The sequence below is a fragment of the Lentinus tigrinus genome, assembly GCF_003813185.1.
Source record: "Lentinus tigrinus ALCF2SS1-7 unplaced genomic scaffold L226scaffold_53, whole genome shotgun sequence".
Lineage (NCBI taxonomy): Eukaryota > Fungi > Basidiomycota > Agaricomycetes > Polyporales > Polyporaceae > Lentinus > Lentinus tigrinus.
Window position 1 is genome coordinate 163,115 of NW_027137962.1, and position 24,161 is coordinate 187,275.

General features: G+C 58.0%; 10 protein-coding genes across 10 annotated transcripts in view; 4 read left to right on the plus strand and 6 right to left on the minus strand.

The window, feature by feature from the left end:
- The window catches only part of L226DRAFT_563665 (uncharacterized protein), a gene marked incomplete at both ends in the record, with an annotated part of 2,807 nt that extends 2,117 nt beyond the window's left edge, over positions 1-690 (minus strand). Inside the window, 3 exons of the mRNA XM_067683574.1 lie at positions 11-138; positions 387-519; positions 639-690. Coding sequence (XP_067529536.1) covers positions 11-138; positions 387-519; positions 639-690 — 313 coding nt within the window. The remainder of the gene's footprint in view (positions 1-10; positions 139-386; positions 520-638) is intronic.
- Positions 691-1,257: 567 nt separating this feature from the next.
- Positions 1,258-2,204, plus strand: L226DRAFT_599295 (uncharacterized protein; the record flags this gene model as incomplete). Its single annotated transcript, XM_067685664.1, has 3 exons — positions 1,258-1,317; positions 1,465-1,639; positions 1,789-2,204. 3 exons carry the CDS (start codon positions 1,258-1,260, stop codon positions 2,202-2,204), a joined length of 651 nt encoding a protein of 216 aa, XP_067529537.1.
- A 2,755-nt stretch (positions 2,205-4,959) lies between these two features.
- L226DRAFT_548358 (uncharacterized protein) lies at positions 4,960-5,472 on the plus strand (the record flags this gene model as incomplete). Its single annotated transcript, XM_067682580.1, has 2 exons — positions 4,960-5,026; positions 5,081-5,472. 2 exons carry the CDS (start codon positions 4,960-4,962, stop codon positions 5,470-5,472), a joined length of 459 nt encoding a protein of 152 aa, XP_067529538.1.
- A 647-nt stretch (positions 5,473-6,119) lies between these two features.
- Positions 6,120-9,571, minus strand: L226DRAFT_548359 (MFS general substrate transporter; the record flags this gene model as incomplete). The annotated part of the gene is made up of 13 exons (XM_067682581.1): positions 6,120-6,343; positions 6,397-6,793; positions 6,846-6,948; positions 6,996-7,054; positions 7,107-7,258; positions 7,315-7,587; positions 7,637-7,797; positions 7,908-7,974; positions 8,025-8,042; positions 8,102-8,173; positions 8,233-8,360; positions 9,250-9,390; positions 9,489-9,571. The coding sequence occupies 13 exons, from the start codon at positions 9,569-9,571 to the stop codon at positions 6,120-6,122; spliced, it is 1,878 nt and encodes a 625-aa protein (XP_067529539.1).
- Positions 9,572-11,273: 1,702 nt separating this feature from the next.
- Positions 11,274-11,456, plus strand: L226DRAFT_424401 (uncharacterized protein; the record flags this gene model as incomplete). Its single annotated transcript, XM_067674622.1, has 1 exon — positions 11,274-11,456. A coding segment is annotated over one exon (183 nt), but the record flags the coding sequence as incomplete, so codon positions are not given.
- Positions 11,457-12,099: 643 nt separating this feature from the next.
- On the minus strand, positions 12,100-15,441 carry L226DRAFT_311663 (uncharacterized protein). The gene is made up of 10 exons (XM_067673805.1): positions 15,175-15,441; positions 14,921-15,117; positions 14,727-14,868; positions 14,629-14,676; positions 14,546-14,573; positions 12,809-14,478; positions 12,613-12,752; positions 12,483-12,558; positions 12,359-12,414; positions 12,100-12,288 (listed from the first exon to the last, which is right to left on the minus strand). Exons 1-10 carry the CDS (start codon positions 15,343-15,345, stop codon positions 12,195-12,197), a joined length of 2,622 nt encoding a protein of 873 aa, XP_067529541.1. The 5' UTR covers positions 15,346-15,441; the 3' UTR covers positions 12,100-12,194.
- Position 15,442: 1 nt separating this feature from the next.
- Positions 15,443-18,937, minus strand: L226DRAFT_311726 (alcohol oxidase-like protein). The gene is made up of 15 exons (XM_067673806.1): positions 18,759-18,937; positions 18,373-18,675; positions 18,047-18,150; positions 17,705-17,893; positions 17,618-17,628; positions 17,439-17,555; positions 17,131-17,366; positions 16,976-17,065; positions 16,870-16,918; positions 16,666-16,803; positions 16,451-16,612; positions 16,080-16,329; positions 15,908-15,998; positions 15,815-15,846; positions 15,443-15,750 (listed from the first exon to the last, which is right to left on the minus strand). The coding sequence occupies exons 1-15, from the start codon at positions 18,793-18,795 to the stop codon at positions 15,628-15,630; spliced, it is 1,932 nt and encodes a 643-aa protein (XP_067529542.1). The 5' UTR covers positions 18,796-18,937; the 3' UTR covers positions 15,443-15,627.
- Position 18,938: 1 nt separating this feature from the next.
- On the minus strand, positions 18,939-19,866 carry L226DRAFT_311659 (uncharacterized protein). The gene is made up of 2 exons (XM_067673804.1): positions 19,557-19,866; positions 18,939-19,504 (listed from the first exon to the last, which is right to left on the minus strand). Exon 2 carries the CDS (start codon positions 19,440-19,442, stop codon positions 18,984-18,986), a length of 459 nt encoding a protein of 152 aa, XP_067529543.1. The 5' UTR covers positions 19,443-19,504; positions 19,557-19,866; the 3' UTR covers positions 18,939-18,983.
- A 685-nt stretch (positions 19,867-20,551) lies between these two features.
- L226DRAFT_495057 (outer dynein arm light chain 8) lies at positions 20,552-21,165 on the plus strand. The gene is made up of 3 exons (XM_067677506.1): positions 20,552-20,576; positions 20,632-20,937; positions 21,035-21,165. The coding sequence occupies exons 2-3, from the start codon at positions 20,667-20,669 to the stop codon at positions 21,094-21,096; spliced, it is 333 nt and encodes a 110-aa protein (XP_067529544.1). The 5' UTR covers positions 20,552-20,576; positions 20,632-20,666; the 3' UTR covers positions 21,097-21,165.
- Positions 21,166-22,993: 1,828 nt separating this feature from the next.
- On the minus strand, positions 22,994-24,161 carry L226DRAFT_311875 (uncharacterized protein). The gene has a single exon (XM_067673807.1). The coding sequence runs from the start codon at positions 24,055-24,057 to the stop codon at positions 23,224-23,226; it is 834 nt and encodes a 277-aa protein (XP_067529545.1). The 5' UTR covers positions 24,058-24,161; the 3' UTR covers positions 22,994-23,223.

Here is a 24,161-nt window from a genome sequence, read left to right on the forward strand (position 1 = left end):
GATGACGCACCTAGGATGGACTGGGCGACTTGTATTGAGGAGATGAGACTGTGTGAACCGAAGTAGGAGGTTGCGAAGGCGAGGTAGTTGGAGGTGGTCTGGTTGTCGAGGGAGTAGACGTAGGATGCGAGGCCAATTCTATGGGGAGAGGATCAGCTGTGCGTGCTACTGAACGTTTCAATCGAAAGGTGCAAGAGATACGTCTCACGCGCACATTGCCTTCATTGGGGTTGGCTGCGAACGTCCGCTAGTGCCAACCCATCCGCAGCCGGGCATGAGGCGCGCCGTGCGGACCAAAGCTAACCCCACCAGGGCTCTTCTGGTATGCCGAATACACGACAGGATGTGGAAGAGACGGGGAGACTTACGGTATGAAGAGAAATCACGTCGATTTCGATGTGAATACATGCTCGGCGGCCTGTACAGTTGCGACAGGGACATGTGCATCCTCCTCCACCTCGATCTCCTCAATGATCTCCGGATCGAGTGTAGAGGTGGTGAGAATCGACCTGCGTGCATCTATAGGGGACAAAGCTGGGGAGCGGGAGCGGGAGATATCACGACTGCGACGACGACCGTCTGTTCCGGGGCGTTGATACAGCGGAACGAGGCGAGGCGGAGTCGCGGTCGAGACGGACCTACGGGCGATTGCGGGAGGCGAGAGTAGCCAGCGCGATGAGAGACAGACATCGCGGACGTTGCGGGAGGAAGAACGGGTATTGGATCGGGCGAGAGAGGGCGGGTCGCATGGTGGGAGAGACCAGACTTTGTAGAGCAGCAAAGCTCGCTGTTTCGGAGGAGACAGGTCGCGCGGCGTGTGGGGCTGAACGCAGATCGAGAGCCCGAGCCAATAGCAAGAGAGCACAGAGCGAGCGATGCAGTGGATGTCCAGCACGAAGAGCGCAACGCACGGCGCTCTCACCGGCGGCGTGGATCGGTCTGGCGGGCCGGGCAGACGCGTGACGTCAGCGGCGCGTCCAACAGCGGCGCGTCTGCTGCGTCTGCTCCTTCCTCCACCTCTACACGGACACCAACTGGGCTCCAAGTGCCTGAATACACGCCGTACTCTACGCTTACACGGATACTATGGTAGGTATACGATCGTCCCAGACCCTCCTGCCCCTGCTGAGCGCTGCGCTCCCACCCATGTCCTCCCGTTTGCCCCGGGACCGGCTGACGACTACACGACGCCTTCGGTGAGTACCGGATCACGAATAATACGCGACAGACGTACCTATTCGACCACAGAGGGCCGCCATGGACGGCATGCTCAGCCACCGCGACGACCAGAAGGAAGGACAGACAGCGTCCGCAGAGGTGAGTCAGAACGGTGAGGGTCAGGGACGAAGCGGACGAGCGAGGCCGGCGCTGCCAGACACGCCTCGCTACCTGCCTTCCGCAAGCTCAACCCTCGTCCCTCGTCCTCCCCGCCGCCTCCTGAGAATTGACATACACAGTCAGCAGGGACAACATCACGGCGAATGTCACGGACGTACCAATTCGAACGCAGACCCGATGCGTAGTCAGCGAGACGCGCTCACCCCGGACGACTGGCTCAGACAAAACGACGACTCGGAGGGGAGGAAGACAGCGTCGGAGGATGCGAAGGTGAGCAACAGTAGCCGGCGGCGCAGGAGAGGTGAGAGACCGCGCTGGGCACCCACTCTCTGACCGCACCTCTTGTACTCACCTCAATCCCAGCCAGCGGCCGCTCCCGTCTCGCTTCATCTCTCGTTCCGCGTGCGTACTCTCTCCCGTCTCTCTCCCACACTCTTCCGCTAACTACAGCTCTCCGATCGCTGTCCCTCGATCCGAGCCCCATCACTCCACCGGCCATGACGGATGCGAACGTCCGTACTCGACACATCTCGCGCACGAACAGCCCGGAGCTGCATACTCTCAAGTCCCGGGCCGTCCAAGCGAGTGTATGCCATTGCACTCGACGTCCGAAAGACCGGACGTATTGCTGTGTGTGCTACTTCACGACAGCATTCATCGCAGACCTCGGGACGGTGCACGACATCGACCTTATTCGTCCGGTCAAAGGGGTCCTTGTACCGCCCGTTGGCCCCGATGACGCACTCGAGCCGCTTGGGATGCACGTTGAAGGCGAGCACGATGACGAACAGGACCCGGTTGCTCTCGTGCATATCACGCGTGCCGGGATAGACAACCTGCTGACCGTGGATGTTCGCAAGTCGTGAGGACTGGGGCTGTGTGGACAGAAGCATGGTATCGACGTACCGTGCGTACATGGCCCGAGAGTAGCTATGTTGCATGAGCCTGGTGTTCTGGGGACCCCACACACGCACATTGACACGGTACGGACAGACCTCGTTCAACCACCGTAGACAGACTTCCCCGCAACATCTCGCCTCGACACACGCTACACGGCAACTCCCGCTCTGCTCGTCAAACCCAAGACTCCGCTCCGAGCCAGCTTTGTACAACAAAATGCTCACGGTGACCGCTCGGCTCCCGGTGCACGTTCAGCGCGAACGAGGTACGTCGTCGGGAGCTTCGCCTGCCGCGATATTGCATGCCCAGTGCTGATGCTTCGTTCGCATATCACGCTTCTCTCATTTCAATCCTCGGACTGTACGCGATTCGAGGATGCTATCACGGACGTCCGCGCGACGAACGCATGGAGTACACCGTTTGCGCGGTGCCCGGGAGCTCAAGCGCACCAAACGACCAGAACCCGTTCGACTTCCCGGGAACCGGTACGGCGTCACGGTCACGGTCAAGTGTTCGAGAGTACAGAGGGAGTCGATCCGGTACACAACCATCAGACAATGACATCGAGCTTTGACAAGGTAAGCTGACAGCGGCTACATCCGGCGGCGAGAGTTTCTCTGAACGTGGAGTTTCGATGCTCCGATCCGAGCTGGCGGTCAACCAGTCGCCTTGTCGCCAATGTCTCGATCTGTGCAGACCCCCGACGTGTGCAAAGAGAGTAAGTGCTAGGCTCATTATGCATCGGTGTGCGTGCAGGATACGTCAGGGTAAGCGGTTTGTATTCTCTCATACTAAGCTCGCGAGTCAGCAGACTTTCCCAAGGCTTCGAGGGCATGAGTAATGGTCCGTGCGCATTGGGAACTGGTACGTGCTCATGTCATGTGGAGTTCACGTAGACAATGACCCTGAGTCCACTGGCCAGCTGCTCCTCGGGCCGTCTCGCATTGTCTCTCCTTCCGAGTGGGTAGTATACTTCAGTCTCACTCGCGCATTGACATTACGGGTCTCCCGTGCTAGAGCTACGCCTACCGTCCTTGCGCTCTGTCTCGCACGCCCGGTAGGATGCTCATCGGCACCAGCCTTTCGGGTTCTCCGCGCACGCGTACTCACCGATCTGGAGCTTGCTCGATCCGCCGCCCATCTCGACTTCAGTCTCCTGGATGACGCGTCAAAGCGTGGCACTGGCGTACTCGGAGGCCGGCCGCCCTGCAGGTTGATGAAGGTGAGTCATAGGATGATGGAGGAACAGGGACAGGTACGTACCATTTGCAGTCTGTCCGGGGCAGACTCGAGCGCGAGCTGCGGAGTTAGCGGAGTCAAGCAACCGGGAGCTCCAGACAAGACATGAGGATGTGGTCAGTGCGCGCCGCTAGACTATGCAAGGTACGTACCGTTTCCCTGAAGGCCGCCGCTCATAGTTCTTGCCTGTTTGAGTCCGGGGCACAGTCGAGCGAGAAGCGAGGAGAGGGATGGGCATCGTCGGGGAGCTCTGTACCGGATGCAATGTCGTCGTCAGCGTGGTGTGCATAGATACTCAATAGAAGAAGGTTTGTACCAGTCGTATTCGAAACTGCGGGCTCGCAGTCCACGCCATCAGTCTTTGTGTCTTTGTTGCTCCGTCGGCTCGAGCGACGGAGCCAGGTAAGAAACTTGGTGAGTACTCGCCAGCCAGGATGGGAGATGGGACGTACCACTTACGTCTGGTGTTGCAGATCATCGCGCAGCAACATCCTCGACGAGCACGAAGCGCAGACCGTAGTTTGTGCCGGTCCATGATCTAGGACGCACTCAAGCACAAAGCGAGGACGAGTGGGAGCCACATACAAGATGTGATGTCTTCGTCAGCCCGGTGTGCGCAGGTATTCCATGAAACAAGGTACGTACCGGTTAGACCTTCAGCGCACAGGCTCACAGCAGTGGTTTGTGTTGCTCTGTCGGTCTTTGTCGGTCTGTTGGCTCGAGTGACGTTGTCCGGGAGCTGCGCACAAGACATCGTCAGTGCTTGCCCGTTGGAATGCAGGAAGGTGCGTACTGGTTACGTGGTTCACGTCATCACATGAGACAATTCCGGAGCGCGAGACTGGTATGTACCATTGAGTGCGTTCATCCGAGCGTGACCCCAGTCCAAAATGAGAGCGGCCTGGGCGAAGGCGCGGGAGTGTCTGGAATGTTGCAGCTGACTTTCTAGCCGGTAATATAGGCTCAGTTTCGCTTCCAAAGGCGAGGTACGGCTCGGTCACGGTGTGTCAGGCTTTCCATGTCGAGCACAATATTGAGCTCATCCGGTGAGACAAAAGCAGGCCATACTGCTTGCTGCGCTCTCTGCCACTAGAACATTATCTGCACTCCCAGCCGCTGTGCATGTGAGGTCAATTCCGAGTCCGGACTCTTCAGACACGATCAGGGGGTCGGCGATCATACGAGCGGGCGAAGACAGGCCCCATCTCCAGATTCCAGTGTGAACTCTCCCAAGACCTTGTTCGCTTCCTGGAATATTGAATCGGATAGCCGGTCTTGGCATGTTTAACCCGCGGATTTATGTTCAACTAGCAGTTGTTCAAGTCAGTTGATTGCGTAGTACCGTAACACAAGGTTGTCTCAATATAATGAATATCCGGTTTCCTGCTGCCACTGAAATATCCGGAGAGTCAACCTAGGATACGCACTTGACGGCCGCAGCTGCTCCACCTTTTCTCCAGTATTACTGCCCTCCTGCGAACCATGAAGTACGACCAAAAAGTCGCATGGATGCGAGCAAAACTCCGCGCAATTATTCGAAGGCGTCTCCGTATGTTTCATTCCCACTTTCATGCTCTTCGACTGCTGACCAGACCTTACCCAGGGGAGACCACGCAGAATGCCACCGCGCAGATGCACTACGACACCTACTGGACGCACATTGTGTGCCAGTACGGCGTGGTTATCGACGGCTGGCCAGAGGACCTTCTTCCATTCTGCGACCCTAGCCGCGGCTCGAGTTCGCTTGCCCGCCTGGAGATGCTCTGGATCCGGTGGAAACGCCGCTCAACGGGCTTCCGGTACGCAACAGAGACCGAGATGGATGCGTTCCGAACGGCGGGACTCTTTGACAGGCCCGCTCGCAAGCGGCGGTCAGATTATGATGTGGTGAGGGGGCGGAGGCGGGATCCGGAGACGCGCTCGAAGCGGCTCAAGTTCAGGGTGATCAAGTCTGCACGTGTTGTTCCCGAAGGTGCAGATGACGAGTCGAAGTAGGCAGGTTTTGTATCCACTTCTTGGAGAATTCACGAGACGCGACCATGGAGACCGAGTGCATCAGCTGCTCGGTTCATGTCATAGTGAGACTCGGAGAATTCGGTTCCCGAGTCCGCGCAGAGATCTCATCGAGGGGAGGCCAATCTACAACGAGATCGCAGAGCGCAGCCAGCGCCGTCAAGCCTCTCGACCCAGAGGAAACAGCACCCTGACCGACCATGGGCCCATGGCACCTTCGAGTTCAGTATGTAATATCTGCGAGCCAGCTAACAGCACGCACCATGTAGTAGCTGCGTACCCCGTGTGCCATACACACCATATAGTAGCTGCGAGCCCCGTGTTCTATATACACTATATAGCACCTATTCTCGCCCATTTATCGCCGTACGTTCTCCTGCGCGCGATGGTCCTCGGCTAGGTGGTTAAGCGCAACTCGTGTGCCTGCGACCGTCTCAGCCCGACCCCGCATGCTTGCCTTGACCGTCGCACATCGTCGCAGCACGAGCACAAGCCAGCCTTCGAGTTCCAACCACACAAAGGGTATACATACGGGGTATACATACCATTATTCCTATACTCGTGTACACACCCTAGGTCCGTTCCACCTTCCAAGTTCCTAGATCAGCACTCCTGCGCGCCGGTATAACCTAACCTACACGTTCCACATCCGCGTCCGCGTCCGGATCCGCGTCGACGTCCAGCAGCTCCTCCTCGCCATGGCCACGGTCGCAGTCCGGGTCCAGATCCGGGTCCTCGACGGCGTTCTGCTGGTCGCCGAGGTACCAGTTCGGCATGAGGAGCGAGAGCAGGAGCGGGATCACGCTCAGCGCCGTCGCGAGCACCAGCATCGTCTTCATCGTGTCGCTGTACGCTGTACGCGAGATGCATCAGTATCACGCTCCCCGACCACGCGCGGAGACGCACCGCTGATCACACCCTGGCGCACAGGGTCCCCGAGCGGGCGCGCCCTCACATCCGTGATGCTCCCAAACAGCGCCTCCCGCTCGTCCTCGCTCAGCCCGGGCAGGTACTCCCTCAACTTGCCCGGCATGATCCCGGACCAGATTGCCCCAGCGACGCTGCCCCCTACGCCTGCACCGATCTCCGTCCAGAGCAGGACGAGCGCGATGACCATGGCGACGTCTGCGTGCGGGACGGACGCCTGTGCGCCGACCGCGGAGCAGACCGCTGCGAACCCGCCGCCACCGCCTTGGAGGATCTGCGTCCAGACGAGCTCGGCGTCGGACCCGTCTGGGCTGCGTGAGTGTACCATGAGCGCGACGCCGATGAGGCGGATGAAGAGGCCGGAGACTAGCAGCGGCTGCGGAATGTCAGTGGGCAGCGCAGGGTGAATACTTGGGGTAGGGACGGACCTTGTACCGCTGCGTGAAGCGCATGATGATGCCCGCGATGATGCCAAAGATCGTTAGCCCGACGGTCTGCGCTTGGCCAAAGTAGAACACGTTCGCCATCGACCTTGGCGAGAGTCAGCTAGTGCGCCTGTGGGAAGCACGAGGACGCACCAAGGCTTTGTGACTAGCACGAAGGACGGCAGGTAGGTGAACGTCAAGAAGAATGAAAGCTGCGCATCGGGTCAGCGGATGGCAGCTGCCTGCAGTAGTCGGAGCACTTACGAAGTCGAAGAATCCGATCCACGCCGCGCACACCACCGTCCGGTTGAAAAGGAACCGACGCGCGATGACAGGGCGCTTCGCGTACTTGATGTCCCAGAGCGCGAAAACGGGGAGCAAGACCCACCCGCACACGAGCATCGCGATCATCGACGCTGCGTACGCTCGTCCGTGAGCCAAGATATCCTGTAGGAAGCGCGGGGAGACGTACGATCGTGCCAGCTGCGTCCCGCACGCTGCGCCAGTGTCATCGGCACGAGGATCAGCGCGACGGCCGTTCCAAGCAAGACAAGGCCGACGAGATCGAGCTGCTCGGCGAACAGCCATGCGCGCTGCAGGCGGCGCAGCTTCCCTGGCGCCGCAATGTCCTCGTGCGGAGGCGGAGCGTGGACCAGTCCGAGTTTCTTCGCCTGGCGCTCGCCCCAGAAGAGGGTGAGGATGAGCGGGGTGAGTGCGGCTGGGACGAGGATGGCGAACATGCCATCTGCGACGCGAGGGTTAGCTGCCGCCGCGAAAAGAATGTAGACACCTACAGCCCCATCGCCAGCCGAGGTTCTTCAGTACGGCGTCGGCGATCTGAGAGCCAATGATGGCGTTGACGAGGAAGGGCGCGGAGGTTAGCCCAGACACGAGTCCTCGCCATTTGAGGGTGGTGATGTCGGCTATTAGTACAGACGTGAGCAGTTGCAGTCCCCTGGGGAGACTTCAGCGGCAGTTGAGGTTCACGGAGGCGTACACGTACGTGTATCCGCTGCCAGAGATGTGAGTCAGATGATGAGAATCGGGAGACGAGGGCGGACTCACATAGCATAGAGAATAATTCCTACTGCGATAGCGCCGACGTTGGGTGCAGACGCCATAATGAGATAGCCTGCGCGAGCGTTAGAACCCGCAAATGCAGCGAAGTGCTCGCGTACGGACCGAGAACATAGAATACAACTGCGCAGGCACGATACGAGATCAGAAGTCGTCAGGTGGAAGATCGGCGGGGCACTCACGGACAACAAGGTAAGCGGTAGCACGGGACGTGACGTCGGCGACTTTGGCGATTATGGGCTTCCCGCAAGCGACTTACGTAGCCGAGAAGGTCGGAATTTCTACAGAAGGTGAGATCGAAGGGATGACGCACCTAGGATGGACTGGGCGACTTGTATTGAGGAGATGAGACTGTGTGAACCGAAGTAGGAGGTCGCGAAGGCGAGGTAGTTGGAGGTGGTCTGGTTGTCGAGGGAATACACGTAGGACGCGAGGCCGATTCTGTGGGAAAAGGATCAGCCATGCGTGCTACTGGACGTTTCGATCCAAACGTTGGCTGAAAGCCGCCCATTAGCTGACAATGGGAGCTATTATGAGCGTCGAACGAGCTGTTGTACGCGCATTGTTGGCTTCCTAGCAGGGGCTGGTCTGCGAAACCTCGGATCGTCGTGTCTGGTAGTGGACAGACCAAATTTGCGATTATGACAGGGACGACGCTCAGGAATGGTGAGAACGCCATCGCAGGACCATGATGAAAGGGCGAGGGCGCAAGGAGGGCGGCAAACTGTTGGACATGAACTTGTGGGTTGCGGCTTACGCGAGCTCTCGAGGCTGATGGGTGGTGGATACGACTGATACCGCGGTCCAAACGCAAGGTACGTCTCACCGTGCACATTTCCTTGATTCGTATACTTTATGAACCTCAGCGAGTACCAACCCATGCGCAGTGCCGCGCAGCCGAAAGCTGACCCCACCACGGCTCGCAGCACCCGCTCGGCCTGCCAAACGGCGCATCATCGTGTCTAGAAGTGGAAAGACCAAGTTCGCGACCACAAAAGCGACGACGATCAGGAACGATGCAAAAACCATCGCAGCGCCGTGCCTGGAGGGCGAGCGCGCGAGGAGGGCCACAAAGTGTTAGACACGAGCTTCGGTGCGGCTTCCGCGAGGACTCGGAGTGAGTGAGCGCATGTGGCCAGGACGCGGGTTCAACGCAAGGCACGTCTCACGGCGCACATTGCCTTCATTCAGATTGACTGTGCACCTTTGCCAGTGCCAACCCATCCGCAGGCCGTCATGAGGCAACCCGCGCGGACCAAAACTAACCCCGCCACGGCTCTTCTGGTATGCCGAAGACGCGACATATTTCGAAGTAGAAGAAGAGACTCACCCTATGAAGAGAAACCACCTGGAAGTTGAGGTGAATACGTGCTCCGCAGCCTGTACGGTCGCGACACCGGCGTGTGCATCCTCCTCCGCCTCGATCTCCTCGATGATCTCCGGGTCGAGTGTAGAGGTGGTGAGAATCGACCTGCGTGCATCTATGGGGGACAAAGCTGGGGAGCGGGAGCGGGAGATATCACGACTGCGACGACGACGGTCTGTTCCGGGGCGTTAATACGGCGGAACGAGGCAAGGCGGACTCGCGGTCGAGACGGACCTACGGGCGATTGCGGGAGGCGAGAGTAGCCAGCGCGATGAGAGACAGACATCGCGGACGTTGCGGGAGGAAGAAGGGTTATTAAACGGGGCGAGAGAGGGCGGGTCGCATGGTGGGAGAGACCAGACTTTGTAGAGCAGCAAAGCTCGCCGTTTCGGAGGAGACAGGTCGCGCGCGCGCGTTGCCACATCATATCTAATCAGATACCGCTGCCTCCCGACCCGGACTAACCCTCATCAGCTCTTATTCTGCCTCCGCGAACATCGCCTGCTGCGGGACACCTTTTCACCCCTCTCTCCTCTCTTCTCCTTCCGTACATCTCTGACCGCCATTACGGTCAACTTCCATCATCTCCGCACGCACACAGCACCCTCATCGGTTTTTATGTCATCGCGGAATCCCTAGGCGCTCGCAACCCGCCACTACCAGTTCACGTAAGTGTCATCCCGGAATTCCTCGGCCGCACCGCTTCAGAAACATCGGCGGTGGTCACTCGGAGTCGTAGCTGTCGCGCAAGTTCGAATTCGAACATACGGTAGGCCATCGTCCGCCTTCGTTGCTCTAACATACTCATACCCACACGGGACAGCAGGCGTAATCAACAGCCTGTCTTGTCAGGAGAAACGAGTCGGGTAGTGGGCACACATGGTCTCTTCTCGCCCTCCCTGGACAATATTTGGTACCGAGACTCAGTACTCCAGGTTCTACCGAGTGTCAAGATCGATACTTGCTTGCTGTCGCCTATTGGCTCGTGGTAGTGCTCGTGCACTGATATAGCGCTCTGGGATCCCACATACTTCCCTCTAAACGCTGTAACAGGCTGTTCGTAACAAGGCTCATCTGCTTGTACAGTTGCGACTCTTTCGCTCAAAATTCACTCCCCTCGTTGCCTCTCCAGGACCGCATCGGGAGGTGCGCACTTCCGACTCGATCCTCGTGTGTTGACATCGCTCTCTGCGATCTCACATACTGCCCCCCATCGCTCAAACTCTCCTGCTTGTGCAAGAGGCTCATCCGCTGAGGCTCTCATCGTCGCTCAAGTACCGTGCGAGGAGGTACGCACCTTCCCACTCGTCGTCTTTAGTTTCAGTATTCGTGCATGAACATCACACTGTGCAATCTCACAAGCTGCCTGTTCAACTCCGTTGTCGCTCAATACGCTGTCCTGCTTGTACAGTCTCGCTCACGGAATATCATCCGCTCAACTCCGGCCGTCGCTCAACGATCATGTCAGGAGGACCAAGCCTTCCGACTCAGTCTTAGTCCGGCGGTACCCCGCGGAGCGTTTCCGACGTGCAACAGCCAAGCACTTGGCCCGCCCTCCTCGGTCGACGTCGCTCTTAGCGCTGGACCGCCAGAGCTATCTCTGGATCCGGGCTCGCTGGTCCACTGTCGCAGTTCCTTCCAGCGCCATATATCCTTGCAACTCGAGTTCACAACATCCTAGCATACTGGTGTCTCCGCGACTCCTACGATCTACGGCAGTCCCTAGTCTCGCTCCGAAGCCACTCACGCGACCTGGAGCCCCGCACCACCCGGTCGGGCATTCTGTGCGACGCCGTTCCGACTGTTGTCTGAGTGGGGTTCGTGGGACGCGTCGGCGTCCCGAACACGGTGTATCTCCCCCTCATCCTTGACGCTGCAACGTGCACGACGGTCACAGGTGGACCATCACTTCGCGAGCCACGCCGCCTCTGGGCTAGGCGTGCCCGCGGCCCCTCTCCGAGCCTTTGCTCCTCTCGACGTCACACTGCGTCCTTCGCGGGTCTTTCGTGCACCAGAAGTCTCAGGAGAACTTCGAGCGCAGGACCCGCCAGCGCGTCAATGCCTGGGACGCCACCCCGGCTGACTTCGTCGACATGCTTCTGCAGTACCTCGAGAAGCACATTGCGCCTGGGGTCGGTATGCGCGCTGTCAAGTGGCACATGGCTCCCGTTGGCGTTGGCCAGGGGACAATGGAGAGCGTGCTCGGCCAAGTGCGCGTCAATGAGCAGGTCCGCTGCGTAAACGGTACGGACGCCCGTGGACTCGGAGCTTGCCCGTTCAACGGTACGCTTTCGCCTGTCCGGACTCCGGAGTTAGCGCCATGCGAAGCCTTGGGTCACTCGTTCGCATCTGTCAGTCTGTCAGCCTATGCTTCAGCGCGGACACGAACGATGGATGGGCGTACGGTATACCGACCGCTCCCTCAGGCCTGACTGGGCCAGCGGTTGGATCCCGATCCCTGCTGTCTATCGCTCCCCTGCCGACTGACTCCGGCCAGCTGTCGTTTGAGTAAACCGACTGTGCGTCGTACGATATTTTGATCGGAAGCCTGATAATTCTTCGTTATACTTCGAGTAAGCTTCTGCCAACGTCCTCGCATTTCGGCCTCGCGGGTAATGGCGACGCTCACGGTGGGATATCGCAGTACACCGCTAGCCGTAGGGTAACTATGAGCATCATACGACACCGTGGCAAGACATTCAGGTAGTTCGAAGTACATGTGAACGATCGACCGTACGTTAAGTCACGCAGTAGTACCTGATCTGCGAATGCAACACCGACGGGTGCCACTCGCGAGGCACATGTTGCGGTGTGGTTGCGTTCTGGAGCGTACGTGAGCGGACTTCACGGGCGCAATGCATGACCATCCACTGATGTCCATCGCCGCCGTCCAATGATCAGATAAAGGTTCAGATATCTCCGTCCGAATGTGGGTCAGAGGCTGGCAAAAGTGTGTTGAAGCCCGGATAAAAGGCTTGCAATGGATCCGCATCTAAAAAGAGACTTCCACAGAAAACATGAGCACGGCTTATATGTGATACTTAAAGTGGCCCAGTACTAGTGGGCTACTCACTGTTCCCAATCCTTGCATTCATGGTCGGGAGCAATTCCCGCTGTCATTATTGCTTTCTGGAGGGTAAAACAGTTATCAACGATTTGTCAGTAATGACAACAACAGGTCACTAAAGTCTACTTACGTGTAACTCCAGGTGAGCTTCCCTGAATATATCAAAATCATCATTATAAGATGAAGCTTCAGCTTTCTTGAGCGCGCTGTCGATCATCCACCGTAAGATGTATTAGCTGAGTGAATTTCTTGCGACTAACCTTTCCAACTTCTCAACGTCTTCCTCAGTTATGCTCGCTGGCGGATCGCCTGTGGAGGCAAGACCTATAGCTTGAACATCTATTATTATGTAAACCATTTCGACCAGAAGTGCATGCATATTATTATTGATAAATGCATCCTCGAAGACAGTTATTCAGTAAGACAATTGCCCCGATCTTAGGATGCACCACTTACTCGCAAGGGGTCCTTCCATGGGGTACAGCGAAGGTGAAGGATATCTATCAGTCGTCTTTGGATTGGTAGCAAGGTACCAAAGTGCTGCAAGTAGGCAAGTACAGAACATATCATGGCCCATGCGTTGGGGAGTCGTCGAAGAAATACAAATTGGACAACAGGTATGCAGAATGATTGGTCCGCTGGGTAATGGTTGCTGGAAGTTCGGAACTTGTGATGGTCATCGATGTACCTGACAACGTAGTCAACATGGGAGTAGTCGCCCACCGGTGGTAGGTCTTCAGTGAGAAGCCGAAGAAGAGGAGAAGTTCCCGTTGAATTGCCCCAGTGCTCGTCCACGAAGGAACGCGCCGTCCTCATGCAGTCTTCAGCGAGACCACGGTGAACCTGTTCCGCGTTGACAAAGGAGCCATTCACAGAATGTGAGGGGTTGGTCAAGAACTCTCGGAAGGTGGCATGGATGATCCGGAATCGCGAGGAAGCCTTGTCGCGCTCGAAGAAGACTACCGAGCGGAGCTTGTTGAGGATTGGCACTGACTCTCCCACGCGCATACCTGTCAGGCCCTCCAAGGTGACCGGTGAGATACCCTTCGGAGCCTGAAGTGCCACGAGATACCCGAGGACGCGCTTGAGACGTTCCTGCGCTGCATCATGTCGGTCACTGCCGGGGAACACACTGTCTAAGACAGTGCGATAGAGTGTCTCGAGAGCAGTGAGGCCGACAGCACCGTCGCCCTTCAGCAGGTCGTCATACCGCTCCTGCATCTGAAGCTCCGAGTCTCCCGGCTCACCGAGGATGAAGTCGACTGCCGTTCGGGCGTAGATGAACAACCCATCGGACCGTCTAACCAGAGTAGAGAGTACTTCGCGACCGGGTGTCTCAGACCACTGCTTGCTCGTTTCGCGTGAGCTGAGCCTACCGCGGATGAGGGTCTCGATATCCTTGTTCACAGTGTCGCGGAAGTCTTGTATCGATAGCGTAGTGATGCGAGGTTTAAGGTCGGTTGCAGTGAAGACATCGTGAATGTAATGAGGCACCGGGCGAGAGGTGAGGAATACGCGCAGGGGAGATCCTGGACGCGTCGCGCAAGACAAGAACAGTCGCAGTAAAATAGGAACGAGCTCCTGTCCCTCTTCGGTACACTCATCGAGCGCATCGACTACGACGAAAAAGGGAGGATGGGACTCGGGGAGGGTTGAGATCGGCTTCAGGATGAGGTCCTGGAACTCGTGGTCGAGTTGCTGGAGACTCGCCGTCTTGAGGTGCTCTCGGGCAGCGTCGATAACAGGTATGCGCAGCGCGGACTGGGATCGGGCGAGTTGCGAAGCAATTGTACAGAAGAACTTCCTCGGAGAGTTGAGCTCCTGAACGCCACGAGTAAAGAAGAACGAGGCTCCGAGATGGCCATGCTCCTCGAGACGCTTGGAAAACTCGGACGCGATGGTCGACTTCCCCGTGCCAGCCTCCCCGACGAGCACACAGACAGGTTCGGCAGCTTTCTCGGCAGTCTGACCCTCAACCCACGTGTCGAGGACGCCGAAGATGCGCTCGCGCGTGCCTTGCTGGAAACGGGCCTTTGGGGCGTTTGCAGCGGATAGATAATGGGCTTCGTCCGCTCGTGGAATGCGATCGAAGACCTGGTCTTGCTCCGCTCGTATTCGTTCTTCCTCTGCGAGGTATCCCAGAATGAGCATCGGCAAGTACCTATGTATGTACCGCTCAGATGGGTTACACACCGGCTGTTCTTTGGATGCCCTCGACCACCTGACAATTCGTTCAATGGTGGCCTATCATACGGATTTTCTTTTCCTCCACTCACCACAACGATTTTGTTCACATGCGCCTCTATCGTGATCTGACCAGGCAACTGAACAACAATCAGGTTCCGTAGTACATCACATTCGTTAATGACCTTACCTGGAACTTCTCCTTAGCCACTTCGATCGCCTGCAGTAGCGTTTTCAAGGTGTCCGCATCTTTCCCGCTATTCCACCACCGGCCCAAGAAGGAACGATTGACGTGTAGCTGACTCGCGCTGTCGCGTATGCCCTTGAGCTCACTAGTCCGGCGTTCAGTATAATCATTCAAAACGATTGAACAAGCTTCCACACCGTTGCAACTCGTCGACTCTGTCCGCCAACTCAGGCGAGGTCGCAAGCCCTTTCTCGAGCTCCTCGCGTCCGAGCGAATCCTTCTTGAACTTTCGAAGCCCACTGCTGATAGCATTTCCTGCAGCGATGATGGCCTCGGACAGGATACGCATCCGTTCACATAGAATCCTGGCTTCCTCCCGGTTGGTTCGAGCAGCCTGTCAAGAAATATTGCATGAAGTCTCCAAAAAACAAGCGTAGGTTCATACACGCACCTTGACCTTCTCCAGAATCACCACTAGGAGATCCACTGCGGCGGTGAGACCGGGGACGGGCGCCGCATTGACAGCATCGCGACCGGTCTTCAGAATCGTTACAGTTTTATCCACGATACCGTCGACCAGTTGATTTGTTTCATGGGAGTCATTGCGCTTGAAGCAGTTCATGGCGGGAGAGGATGAGTTCGGTATGAGGTCAACTCGAGAGAGCCCCAACGAGCTGGACGGTACCGTGCGGCTCGACCCTGAGCGACGCTAGCGCTCACAGGGCCTCAACCTCGTGGTGGACCTGATACATGCGAAATCAATACACGTACCATGCCCATACCATTCATCTGTCGAATGCCACTTCGGGACAGATTCATGCACAGCAAGCGCCCCCTGGGTTCTTGAACTAGCTCGAACCAGTCGCCCGAAACTGTATTATACACAACACGCTCTCCGTGCCCCTCACAGATGTGCCCGAACACTTTGATGTTTTCCCTCGGTTTCTGCTTCCAACGCGAGCCCCAGCTCCTCTGCGATAATCACCGCAGCCTTCTCCCCAACAACGATCGCGGTTGAATATGTATTCTGCACCATACCCGTCCGTATCAGTTTGCGCTCGACCGTCCGAACACAGCACGAGCATACTCACCGCAGCAACATTTCCCGGACAGATAGACAGATCTGTCAATTATCATTGAGCATGCTGGGAACGCAATTAGGCGAAAACGGGGATAGTACGCACCAGCGACCTTAAGACCCTCGACCCCGTATACGTTCAGCCGCTCGTCCACCACGCCCTCCTTCTCGCGCGCCTTCATCGCACACGTCCCGAGCTATGTCCGCATCCGTATCGTCAGTACATCACACCCCTACAATACCCCCTCTGCACAATGCACGAGGTGCAAGACACGCACCGAATGCCACGTAGTCGACACGCTTGCCCGTATCCACTCCTCCAGCGCCCGCTCGTCCTCCTCACCGTATACGAGCTCAGGCTCGTCCACGGGTACGGGGCCGTCCCGTGCGCGAGGAAGCAGCGGACTCGAGGGAGCAAAAGATGGGTGGATCCCGGTGCCGAGGACTTCGCCGCGGTAGGAGGGCATGCGCCGGGCGTATTCGCGGGAGAGCTTGTACCCCCATTTGTGGAGGCCGAGGTCTTCCGGGCTGTGTATGCGAATGAGTATGCTATCGAGACGCGATGATGAAGTGTGCGCGAGGATAGAAGGGCAAGGCTAGCCAACGAGATATCTTGGTTCAGACGAAGAGAACTGCGAAGAAGGCGCACCTGTCGAGGAACCCGGGATGCAAGTCGAGCGGCGCGTCGACATCCTCGGCGGATGTGATGTGTACGCGGCCCGTCGACGCGGGATGCATGAGGAACCACCCGATGGCATACGCTTTGAGGTCGTCCGCGGGCTGCGTAAGTTTCATCCGGTCTCCGAGGAATCTGCTCGTCGAAGACAGTGAGAGGGGATTGATGACGAGACGCGAGAGACGCACAGTGCGACAGCCCCGAACCACAACACGGGCTTGTCTGGGGCGGGGGCGTAGTACGAAGACCACCGCTTGCGGAAAGACTCGCCGATAACATCGAGGTCTTTCGCGTTTGGGCGCAGCTTGATCCCTGCGTCTTGGCCACTGTGCAATGAGAGAGCAATCGTCGGGAACTGCAGGATAACAACGCGTGTACAGAGGTGTACTTACTTTTGCGCAAGAAGCCCGGAACCGTCGCGGTGCCAGGGTTCGGACCATTCTGCAATACGGATGAGTGAGTGAGTACAAGCAAAACCTATGGAGCGAACGGACGCACTCTGAATCTCGGCTTCGTCCCCGCGCGCAATACCGTCAAGCGTATGCGCATCCTCCGCAGCCTTGTAGTACGCAAAAACGACTTGATGATCTACGTGACACATCTCCCGCATCGGCACCATCCACGGAATGACAAGAAAAAGAGAGGTCACGTACCCTGGTAGTTCTCCCCGACACCCGGAAGCTCAACGACCGGCTCGCGAATCCCAACGCGCGCGAGGACGTCCCGCGCCCCGATCCCAGAACGCTCGAGGATGGCAGGCGTGCCGAGGGACCCGGCGGAGAGGACGACGAGTCGGCGGGCGTGCGCGATGAGCGGTTTCGCTGAGGACTGGGACTGGGACTGGGACTGGGAGGCCGGGACGTACTCGACGCCGGTTGCGCGCGTCCCGCTGTCGTTCGTGTCAGAGCGGGAGATAGAGAGGGACGAAGGATGAGAAGTATCAAGGGGAAGGAGGACGTACGTGACGAGGACGCGCTTGACGTGGTGCCCGCTGAGGATGGTTAGGTTGGGCAGGTCGCGGTTGTAGATGTAGTGGTGCGGGATGTCGGAGCGCTTGCCGGTTTTCGAGTCAATCCATCTGCGATGTGCGTGCTCGTTAGCATCGCCATTGAGCCCGTAAGCTGACGTCTGTGAACACACTTCTGCCATCTCTGTATCCGCCATCCCGTAGCTCGTCAGCATCTCGCACTCCGGACGAAGAACCCACGCGCAAGCGAACCGACGCACCCCGTACCGATTGCACTCCCACAACCCGTTCACGTCCTCCGTCCGGCCCCGCGTCTTGTCATACGCCCGCGCGACGTCGAGGAAGTCGCGCCCGATCTCGGTGAACAGCCCGCCGTAGGAGACTTTGAGCGGCCCGGCGTAGCCGTGCGTGGGCAGGGGCTTGTGCGGTTCGATTTCGTAGGTCTCGCACTGGGGTTGGGCGTGAGCGATTGCGAAGCGACGAGAGGGAAGTGGAAGGTTTGCGGAGAGAGGAGGACAAGGGACAGGGGACAGGGCAAGAGGCCGGGAGAGACGAAGGAGGGAAGGAGAGGATGTATGGGAGGGGAGGGCACAAGAACTCACTTTGCGCAGGAGGGGGAGCAGGTCGGACGAGCCCCAGCCCTGATTGCCGTGCACGTTCTCCCAGTCGTCGTAGTCGGACGCAGCAGCGCGGGTGTAGACAGCGACTGTATCAGCATGCGTCAGTGTCCTTGAAGCGCGAGTGCGTGTATGCGAACGATGCGCATCGCGAGTATCCAGTTCACAACATACGCGCCTCAGTCCCGAAATCGTGTTCGGCGGGTCCCAGCGTCGCAAGTAGCAAGTATCCTCACTCGCCCCGGTCCAATAATCCACCCCTCCAGCCCCAACCTGACTCGCGAACTAGATAACAAGAACGACAGACTCACAATTCACACTCGACCCGCCCCCGACACACCTCCCACACGGAACGACGGGCGCCCTCCCGCCTAGCGCCTCGCTCGGCCGCGCGACGTGGAACCGGATCGTGCTGCTGTCCGGGCGGAGGTGGTACAGGTACCGCGCGGGCTGCGTGTGCAGCGGGTCGTCTTTCGTCGGTGGGCCGGATTCGATTACTAGGATCTTGAGGGGAGGAGTGGGTGGAGAGGATGTGGAGGAGGGAGAAGAGGGAGGAGAGGCAGAGGCAGAGGCAGAGGCGAGGCGGGAGGCGAGGACGAGGCCGGCGGTGCCGCCTGTGCGTGTGCGGTGTGGAGGAGAGTGGGAGGGAGGGTTAGAGCAGGAGACGGGAGACGGGAGGGAGGAGGGGAGGACGGACCGCCTGCGATGATGATGTCGTAGGTTTGCTCGGACATCGCGATTCTTCAGCGAGAGTTGCGAGTGACCTAGAGATTGAGAGAGGAGAGGAGAGGGAAGACAGAAGAGACGAGAGATCGCAAAGCGCGGAAGCAGCGACAAGAAGAAAGTTCGGAATCTCAGAAGAGACTTTGCACCTGCGTCTCGCAGTCCGACCGGGTATTTATGCGACAGAGAAGCGTTCTCGCTATGACACACCTCGAGAAGTCTGGACAGACGTAGGTTGTGCCTTATGTGATTTTTGAGCTATCGACGACACAGGCAAGGAGTCACATGTTGTGCGAAGGTGCTCGGGTAGCCGGAGAGTGGACGGATGCGACTCATGCGAGAGACTAGAACACAGAGGCTTGGGAATGCGGAAGTTGTGCGCGGAAGAGCCTCCCGAACCCGAACGTTCACGACGGGGTACGACAGTGATTGGAAAGCGCAGGACCGAAGAGACGTCTTTCAGCGAGAGCATACGTCTGGTGGATGCTGGTAGAGTCGACGGGGAAGAGCCTGAGGGGCGGAGGCGGCGCGAGTCTGCTCCGTGCTGGACGGGCGCATCGAGGTGTGAGAACGCAGAGTGTGCGTGTCGAAGCTTATCTTCGATAGAGAAGCTTCGTGATGAGATTGGCATTCTGGCCATGGCGTGTATTCTGTACATACATGAGTGAGAGGGCGTGTGGACGCGTTGGCGACATGGGCGGTGACCGATCCGAGTATATGCTACAGTGACGATATGAGTTGTAGAGGACATGGCACGGGACTGGGTGCGTACCTATGGGTCACTCGACGCGGGAGTAGTTCTGCTACGCAAGACGCAAGACGCATCATCGAACATGCATCGAAGACAGTTGCATTGGTGGAGAAAAACGCGGTCGTCGAGAGACCCGGAGAGCGCCAAAGAGGGTGCGAGCGTCGTGCACGAAACGGCAAGAGACACGAGGCATTGTCGTTGTTGTAGGGCGTGGTTCGTCGATGAAGAGCTTAGAGGGATGTTTGCTCAGCTACCAAACGTCGAGTCGAGGCCGTCGCGTGTTCGAAGTGGGAGACAGTGATGTTTTGCGATAATATCTTAGTCCTGGGCATGGCGTGTACATACACGGTGGCGGCACGTGTCACGTACGCGGGATTAAGAGCGAGGGATCGGAGGACCTGCAGCGTTGGGCAAGTTGAGGGGTTCCACGGGGTCACTCGGGGCAAGAGTAGTCAAGATTCGTGTTCGACGAGGAAGAGGGACGAAGAAACGGAATAGTTAAAGCAACTTCCTTCAACCATGAGGTCAGGATAGGTCAATATTCGAGATGATAGTGAACGCCGGAGGTCTGACAATCGAGGCTTTGCAAGCCCGAGATGCGAGGTTGGTGAGCGAGAAGTAGTAGCGAAGGCGAGTACGGTGAGCGCATAAAGGGCGTTCAAATGCCGTTGTCGGGTGTCGTGGTTCGCGCTGGAGAGCAAATGTTACCAGAGGGAATGGAGACGATGTCGGGTGTAAGGGCGACAACACAACGCAAGGTATGCGAGAAGGAGCTCGAGCACATGGAAGACGTGGTGTATAATGAAAAGCACGGAGATGAGTTTACAGTTGACCCAGCGGAGATGAGGGAGTACATGCAAACACGCGAATGAGGGCAACGAGGGGGACCAACGCAAGACCGGAGATGCATGTCCAAGGCAAAGGTGCATGCACGCGGGGCGGTGGCTAATAACGCGCAAGCGCCCGATGCCACGTGGGGGGCTTGTTGGCTGTCGCGTTCCTCGCCTGCCACTTCTCTCTCAAAAGGCCTCCTCGCAGTGTGTAAGTCGCCTCCGTACCGTTTCGCCTCCCCCCAGCTCACGCACACGCACCCCAGCCCACCCAATCCCGAACACTCACATCCACACGACAATGGCCGACAAGGTCGACGCGCCGACGGGCTCAGACTCGGGCTCCCTCGCAAAGGGCGGCGACTCGGGCTCCGGCCCCAAGGCCATCATCAAGAACGTCGACATGAGCGAGGAGATGCAGCAGGAGGCTGTCGACGTCGCATCCGCTGCACTCGAGAAGTACAACATCGAGAAGGACATCGCTGCTCAGATCAAGAAGGAGTTCGACAAACGCTACAGCCCCACCTGGCACGTCGTCGTCGGCAAGAACTTTGGCTCCTACGTTACCCATGGTGCGTCCACTCTCTCCTCGGCCTCGGGGACGCGCTGGACGCGTGTCGTCCTTGCCTGGTACACGCCGCCCGTGCGCGTTGCTGATGCGCCCGATAGAAACGAAGCACTTCATCTACTTCTACATCGGCACCCTCGCCATCCTCATCTGGAAGTCATGAGCTTTCCTTGCGTACACCATATGGGAGGGCAGGAAGCGACGGTAGAGAATACGTACGGATGGGATGGGGTGGAGATCAAGTGTTCAGTATGGGTACGTGCTCCTTTCCCCTTCCTCCCCGTCCCCACACTCAAGATCCCTCTGCGTATGTAGATATCGGACGATCGCTGTTGTATCATTTTGCTTTCTCTCTGCAATCGTTATACATCGTCATCAATCATCATCGAGTCGTCAATCATCCAGTCATCCGTACTCGCACCGGCCCAGCGAGAGTGTGCGTATCCTCGCTCCCCTCGTTTATACCTCTATGCCTTCGCCATGTGGCCCCCGCATGCCCTAGGTGAGTCTCAGTCTTGTTCGCTGCCGGAGAGCAGCACCTCTTCTCTATCACACGCATCGGACCCTACCTGCCCCCAGTATGCGACAACGCGCGCGGACAGACGTCGTTCCCCCTTCCTGCTCGATGCAACACGATACGACAAATCCGCGCTGTGATTCCGGTCCATCGCCTCGACTCCGCCTTCGTTGCGAGCGACGAGAACGTACCCGCTCTCAGTCTTTAGCAAGCTTGAGCCATCGCAGGTCGCGTGTCACCGGCGAGTCCCGCTCTCTCCACGACGTGGCTGATGTATCTTGCTTCCTTGCTCCTTCAACGCGTGCAGCTCCGACCAAGTTTCACGTCGCAGCTTGCATATCGATTCCGCACGCCCATCCCGGCGGCCTTCCGTTGTACGGGTACGAGCCAGCACTTCGCATGTCCGACCGCGTACACTCGACGCATCAGCACGCGGATCGGGAAGCGGACGGGGGCGGCTCGCTGTGGTGACTTATGTACGAGTGCGTTTGCGTTCACTCTCCGTGATACCTGCGAACGCCTCGTGCGGCTTCGTTGCTTCGCTCGACAGTAGTGACCGTGCGCTCTGCCGTAGGGCCATGGGACGGCTTCGGCCTTTGGATTCTCCCTCGCAGCTGTACTCCATGGGACGGACGGACGTGCATCGACGCTGGACAGCTGGACTCAGGAGACGGAACGCGTGCGTGGGGCGCGAGCGCGCGCACGTCTGCATGCACGAGGGGATGCGACTAAAGCACGAGGTCAGGGGCGCTGCCGAGGGCGAGCAAGTCGGTCCTCTTGCCAAGCTCGCGAGAGGGGTCGGGACGCTCGAGACGCGATAAAAGGAACCTCGTCTGGCGGAGGGGGGATGAGGAGTGAGAGCAATGGGGCGCGAGGTGAGTGCTGTGGCAAGCGATGGGCGTCGTGTTCGTGTTCGTGCTCATGCGTACGGCAGGAGCGGGATGCGGGACGCAGGATACAGGTCGAGCGTCGACGCGCGCGTCACCGTTCGGGATCCAAATATTCGACCTTGTGAATATCAGTCACGGTCCTGGGTTCACCCACGTCCACTGCCGTCCTTGACGGTGCGTATGTTACATACACGTGCAAGCTGTCGGACGAGGAGAGATGCCAGAGACGTACGTCGACGGCCACAGCGCAGGAGTCTGAGTACGCACGTACAGACTGGGCGTCGGTTGCGGAGTTGGAGGATGGGCGCGAGAAGCTCGCGGATCCGACAAGTGAGTCCCCGTATTGTGTTCGCCTCCGAGTACGAAGTACCGTGTACGAGTGCCACTGCTGACAGTGGTCGTTCTAGTTCGCGGCACGTTAGCATGTCTAGTACTAAGTCGAGCTGGCTGCTTTTCCCAATAGCAACTACATTGACGGTGGCCAACTCAACGTGAGCAGGAGGCCGACCACACCCCTGAGGTCGACCAACTCCTAGGAGCTAAAGCTGAATACCGAGAGCCCTCTATCGCGGCGCCTGTCAACTACGGGGACGAGTATATACGAGAGGAGTAGGAGTAAGACTCGGAAAAACCCCCGGAGTCCTACTGTTTTCGCCAGGAGAGGTCCGGGAGAAGGTTTCAGTCTTACTGCTTTGTCGGTGGGGCGCGAGGCCGGGGTGACGGGCGGGAACACGTGATGTAACAGAGCGTGACATACCGCCGCCGCGCTCGTCACAGCGACGCGCAACCCGCTCTCGACGTGCTTCAAGCTATGGTTGTCTCTGCCCTCTTGCTCGAAGCATTGCGCGAATGTGTACAATACTTATGCTAGACATCCAATACACTATACTGGTCCCGTGTACCGCCCTGCGCTCTGAATTCCCCACCAGTAACCGTCACCCTCAGTCGCCGACTCGGAACCCGGAGCACTAGCGAAGAACTCACTGCGCTGGTGCGGTAGCGCACCACTGTGTTCCAGATCAGTCCAGCCCTCGCCTTGGCTCGTGTATTGCGCAGCATGCAAGACCGTGGGAGGAAGGGGAGCGTAAAGTAGGCTTGAGGGATCCGGGAGCAGCGGTGGCATTGGCATGGGCCCAAGTCCGGGGTAACCAGGTGAGTTGGTCATCCCAGCATGACTCTCGGACACGCGCAGACTCGGACCAAATGGAGCATAGGAGTCCGCAGGTCCTTGAGTGTACAGGATGTCGTTGTGCTGCGTGGACAGTGCTCCGGCGGAAAGCAGGCTCTCCGAGTCTCTGCTCGAACTTGGCGTAGTAGTAGCACCAGCGGCCGCCTCGGATAGGCTGCATGAGCTGATGGGAGCCGGTGGCAGGTTGTATAACGTGTCGATAGCAGACAGTTGCTGCGCTGCTTTCGACGCACGTTTTGGCCTCTTCTTGAAGCCGGTTTCTTCGCGGAAGGCTTTCCTTTCTTGCTCCAGGGCTCGGACGGCTGCGCGTGCTTCAGCTAGCCGGTTGTCGAGGCCGTCCATGGTGTTGCTCAAGGTCTGTTTCTCTCGTGCCTTCGCCATGCGTGAGATCGCGCGGTTGGTGTTCTTAAGCATGCGATGCTTCTCAGTATTGAGGTGGTTAGGCAAAATTGTGGACTTTGCAGCGGCCTCAACCTTGGACTCGATTTGCGCATCGAACTCGCGAGCTCTATGGTAGTGACGCGCCATGGTTAATCACATTTATTACTGCATCGTATTCAGCAGCACGTACCGTTGGATCGCCTCAAAAAGAGGCAGGCCGATACCGGTATAGAGGTTTGTCAAGACGTGCG

Coding starts and splice junctions, on each gene's coding strand:
- L226DRAFT_311663 (XM_067673805.1), bottom strand. CDS start 15,345: ATGAACTGCTTCAAGCGCAATGACTCCCATGAAACAAATCAACTGGTC. Junction 14,677..14,726: donor TGGCTAAGGAGAAGTTCCAG/GTAAGGTCATTA, acceptor ATTGTTGTTCAG/TTGCCTGGTCAGATCACGAT. Junction 12,289..12,358: donor GAATGCAAGGATTGGGAACA/GTGAGTAGCCCA, acceptor TTTCTGTGGAAG/TCTCTTTTTAGATGCGGATC.
- L226DRAFT_311726 (XM_067673806.1), bottom strand. CDS start 18,795: ATGTCCGAGCAAACCTACGACATCATCATCGCAGGCG. Junction 17,367..17,438: donor GTCAAGCGCGTCCTCGTCAC/GTACGTCCTCCT, acceptor CACGAACGACAG/CGGGACGCGCGCAACCGGCG. Junction 16,330..16,450: donor CATCCCGGGTTCCTCGACAG/GTGCGCCTTCTT, acceptor TCGCATACACAG/CCCGGAAGACCTCGGCCTCC.
- L226DRAFT_311659 (XM_067673804.1), bottom strand. CDS start 19,442: ATGTACAGAATACACGCCATGGCCAGAATGCCAATCTCATCACGAAGC.
- L226DRAFT_495057 (XM_067677506.1), top strand. CDS start 20,667: ATGGCCGACAAGGTCGACGCGCCGACGGGCTCAGACTCGGGCTCCCTC. Junction 20,938..21,034: donor TGGCTCCTACGTTACCCATG/GTGCGTCCACTC, acceptor TGCGCCCGATAG/AAACGAAGCACTTCATCTAC.
- L226DRAFT_311875 (XM_067673807.1), bottom strand. CDS start 24,057: ATGGCGCGTCACTACCATAGAGCTCGCGAGTTCGATGCGCAAATCGAG.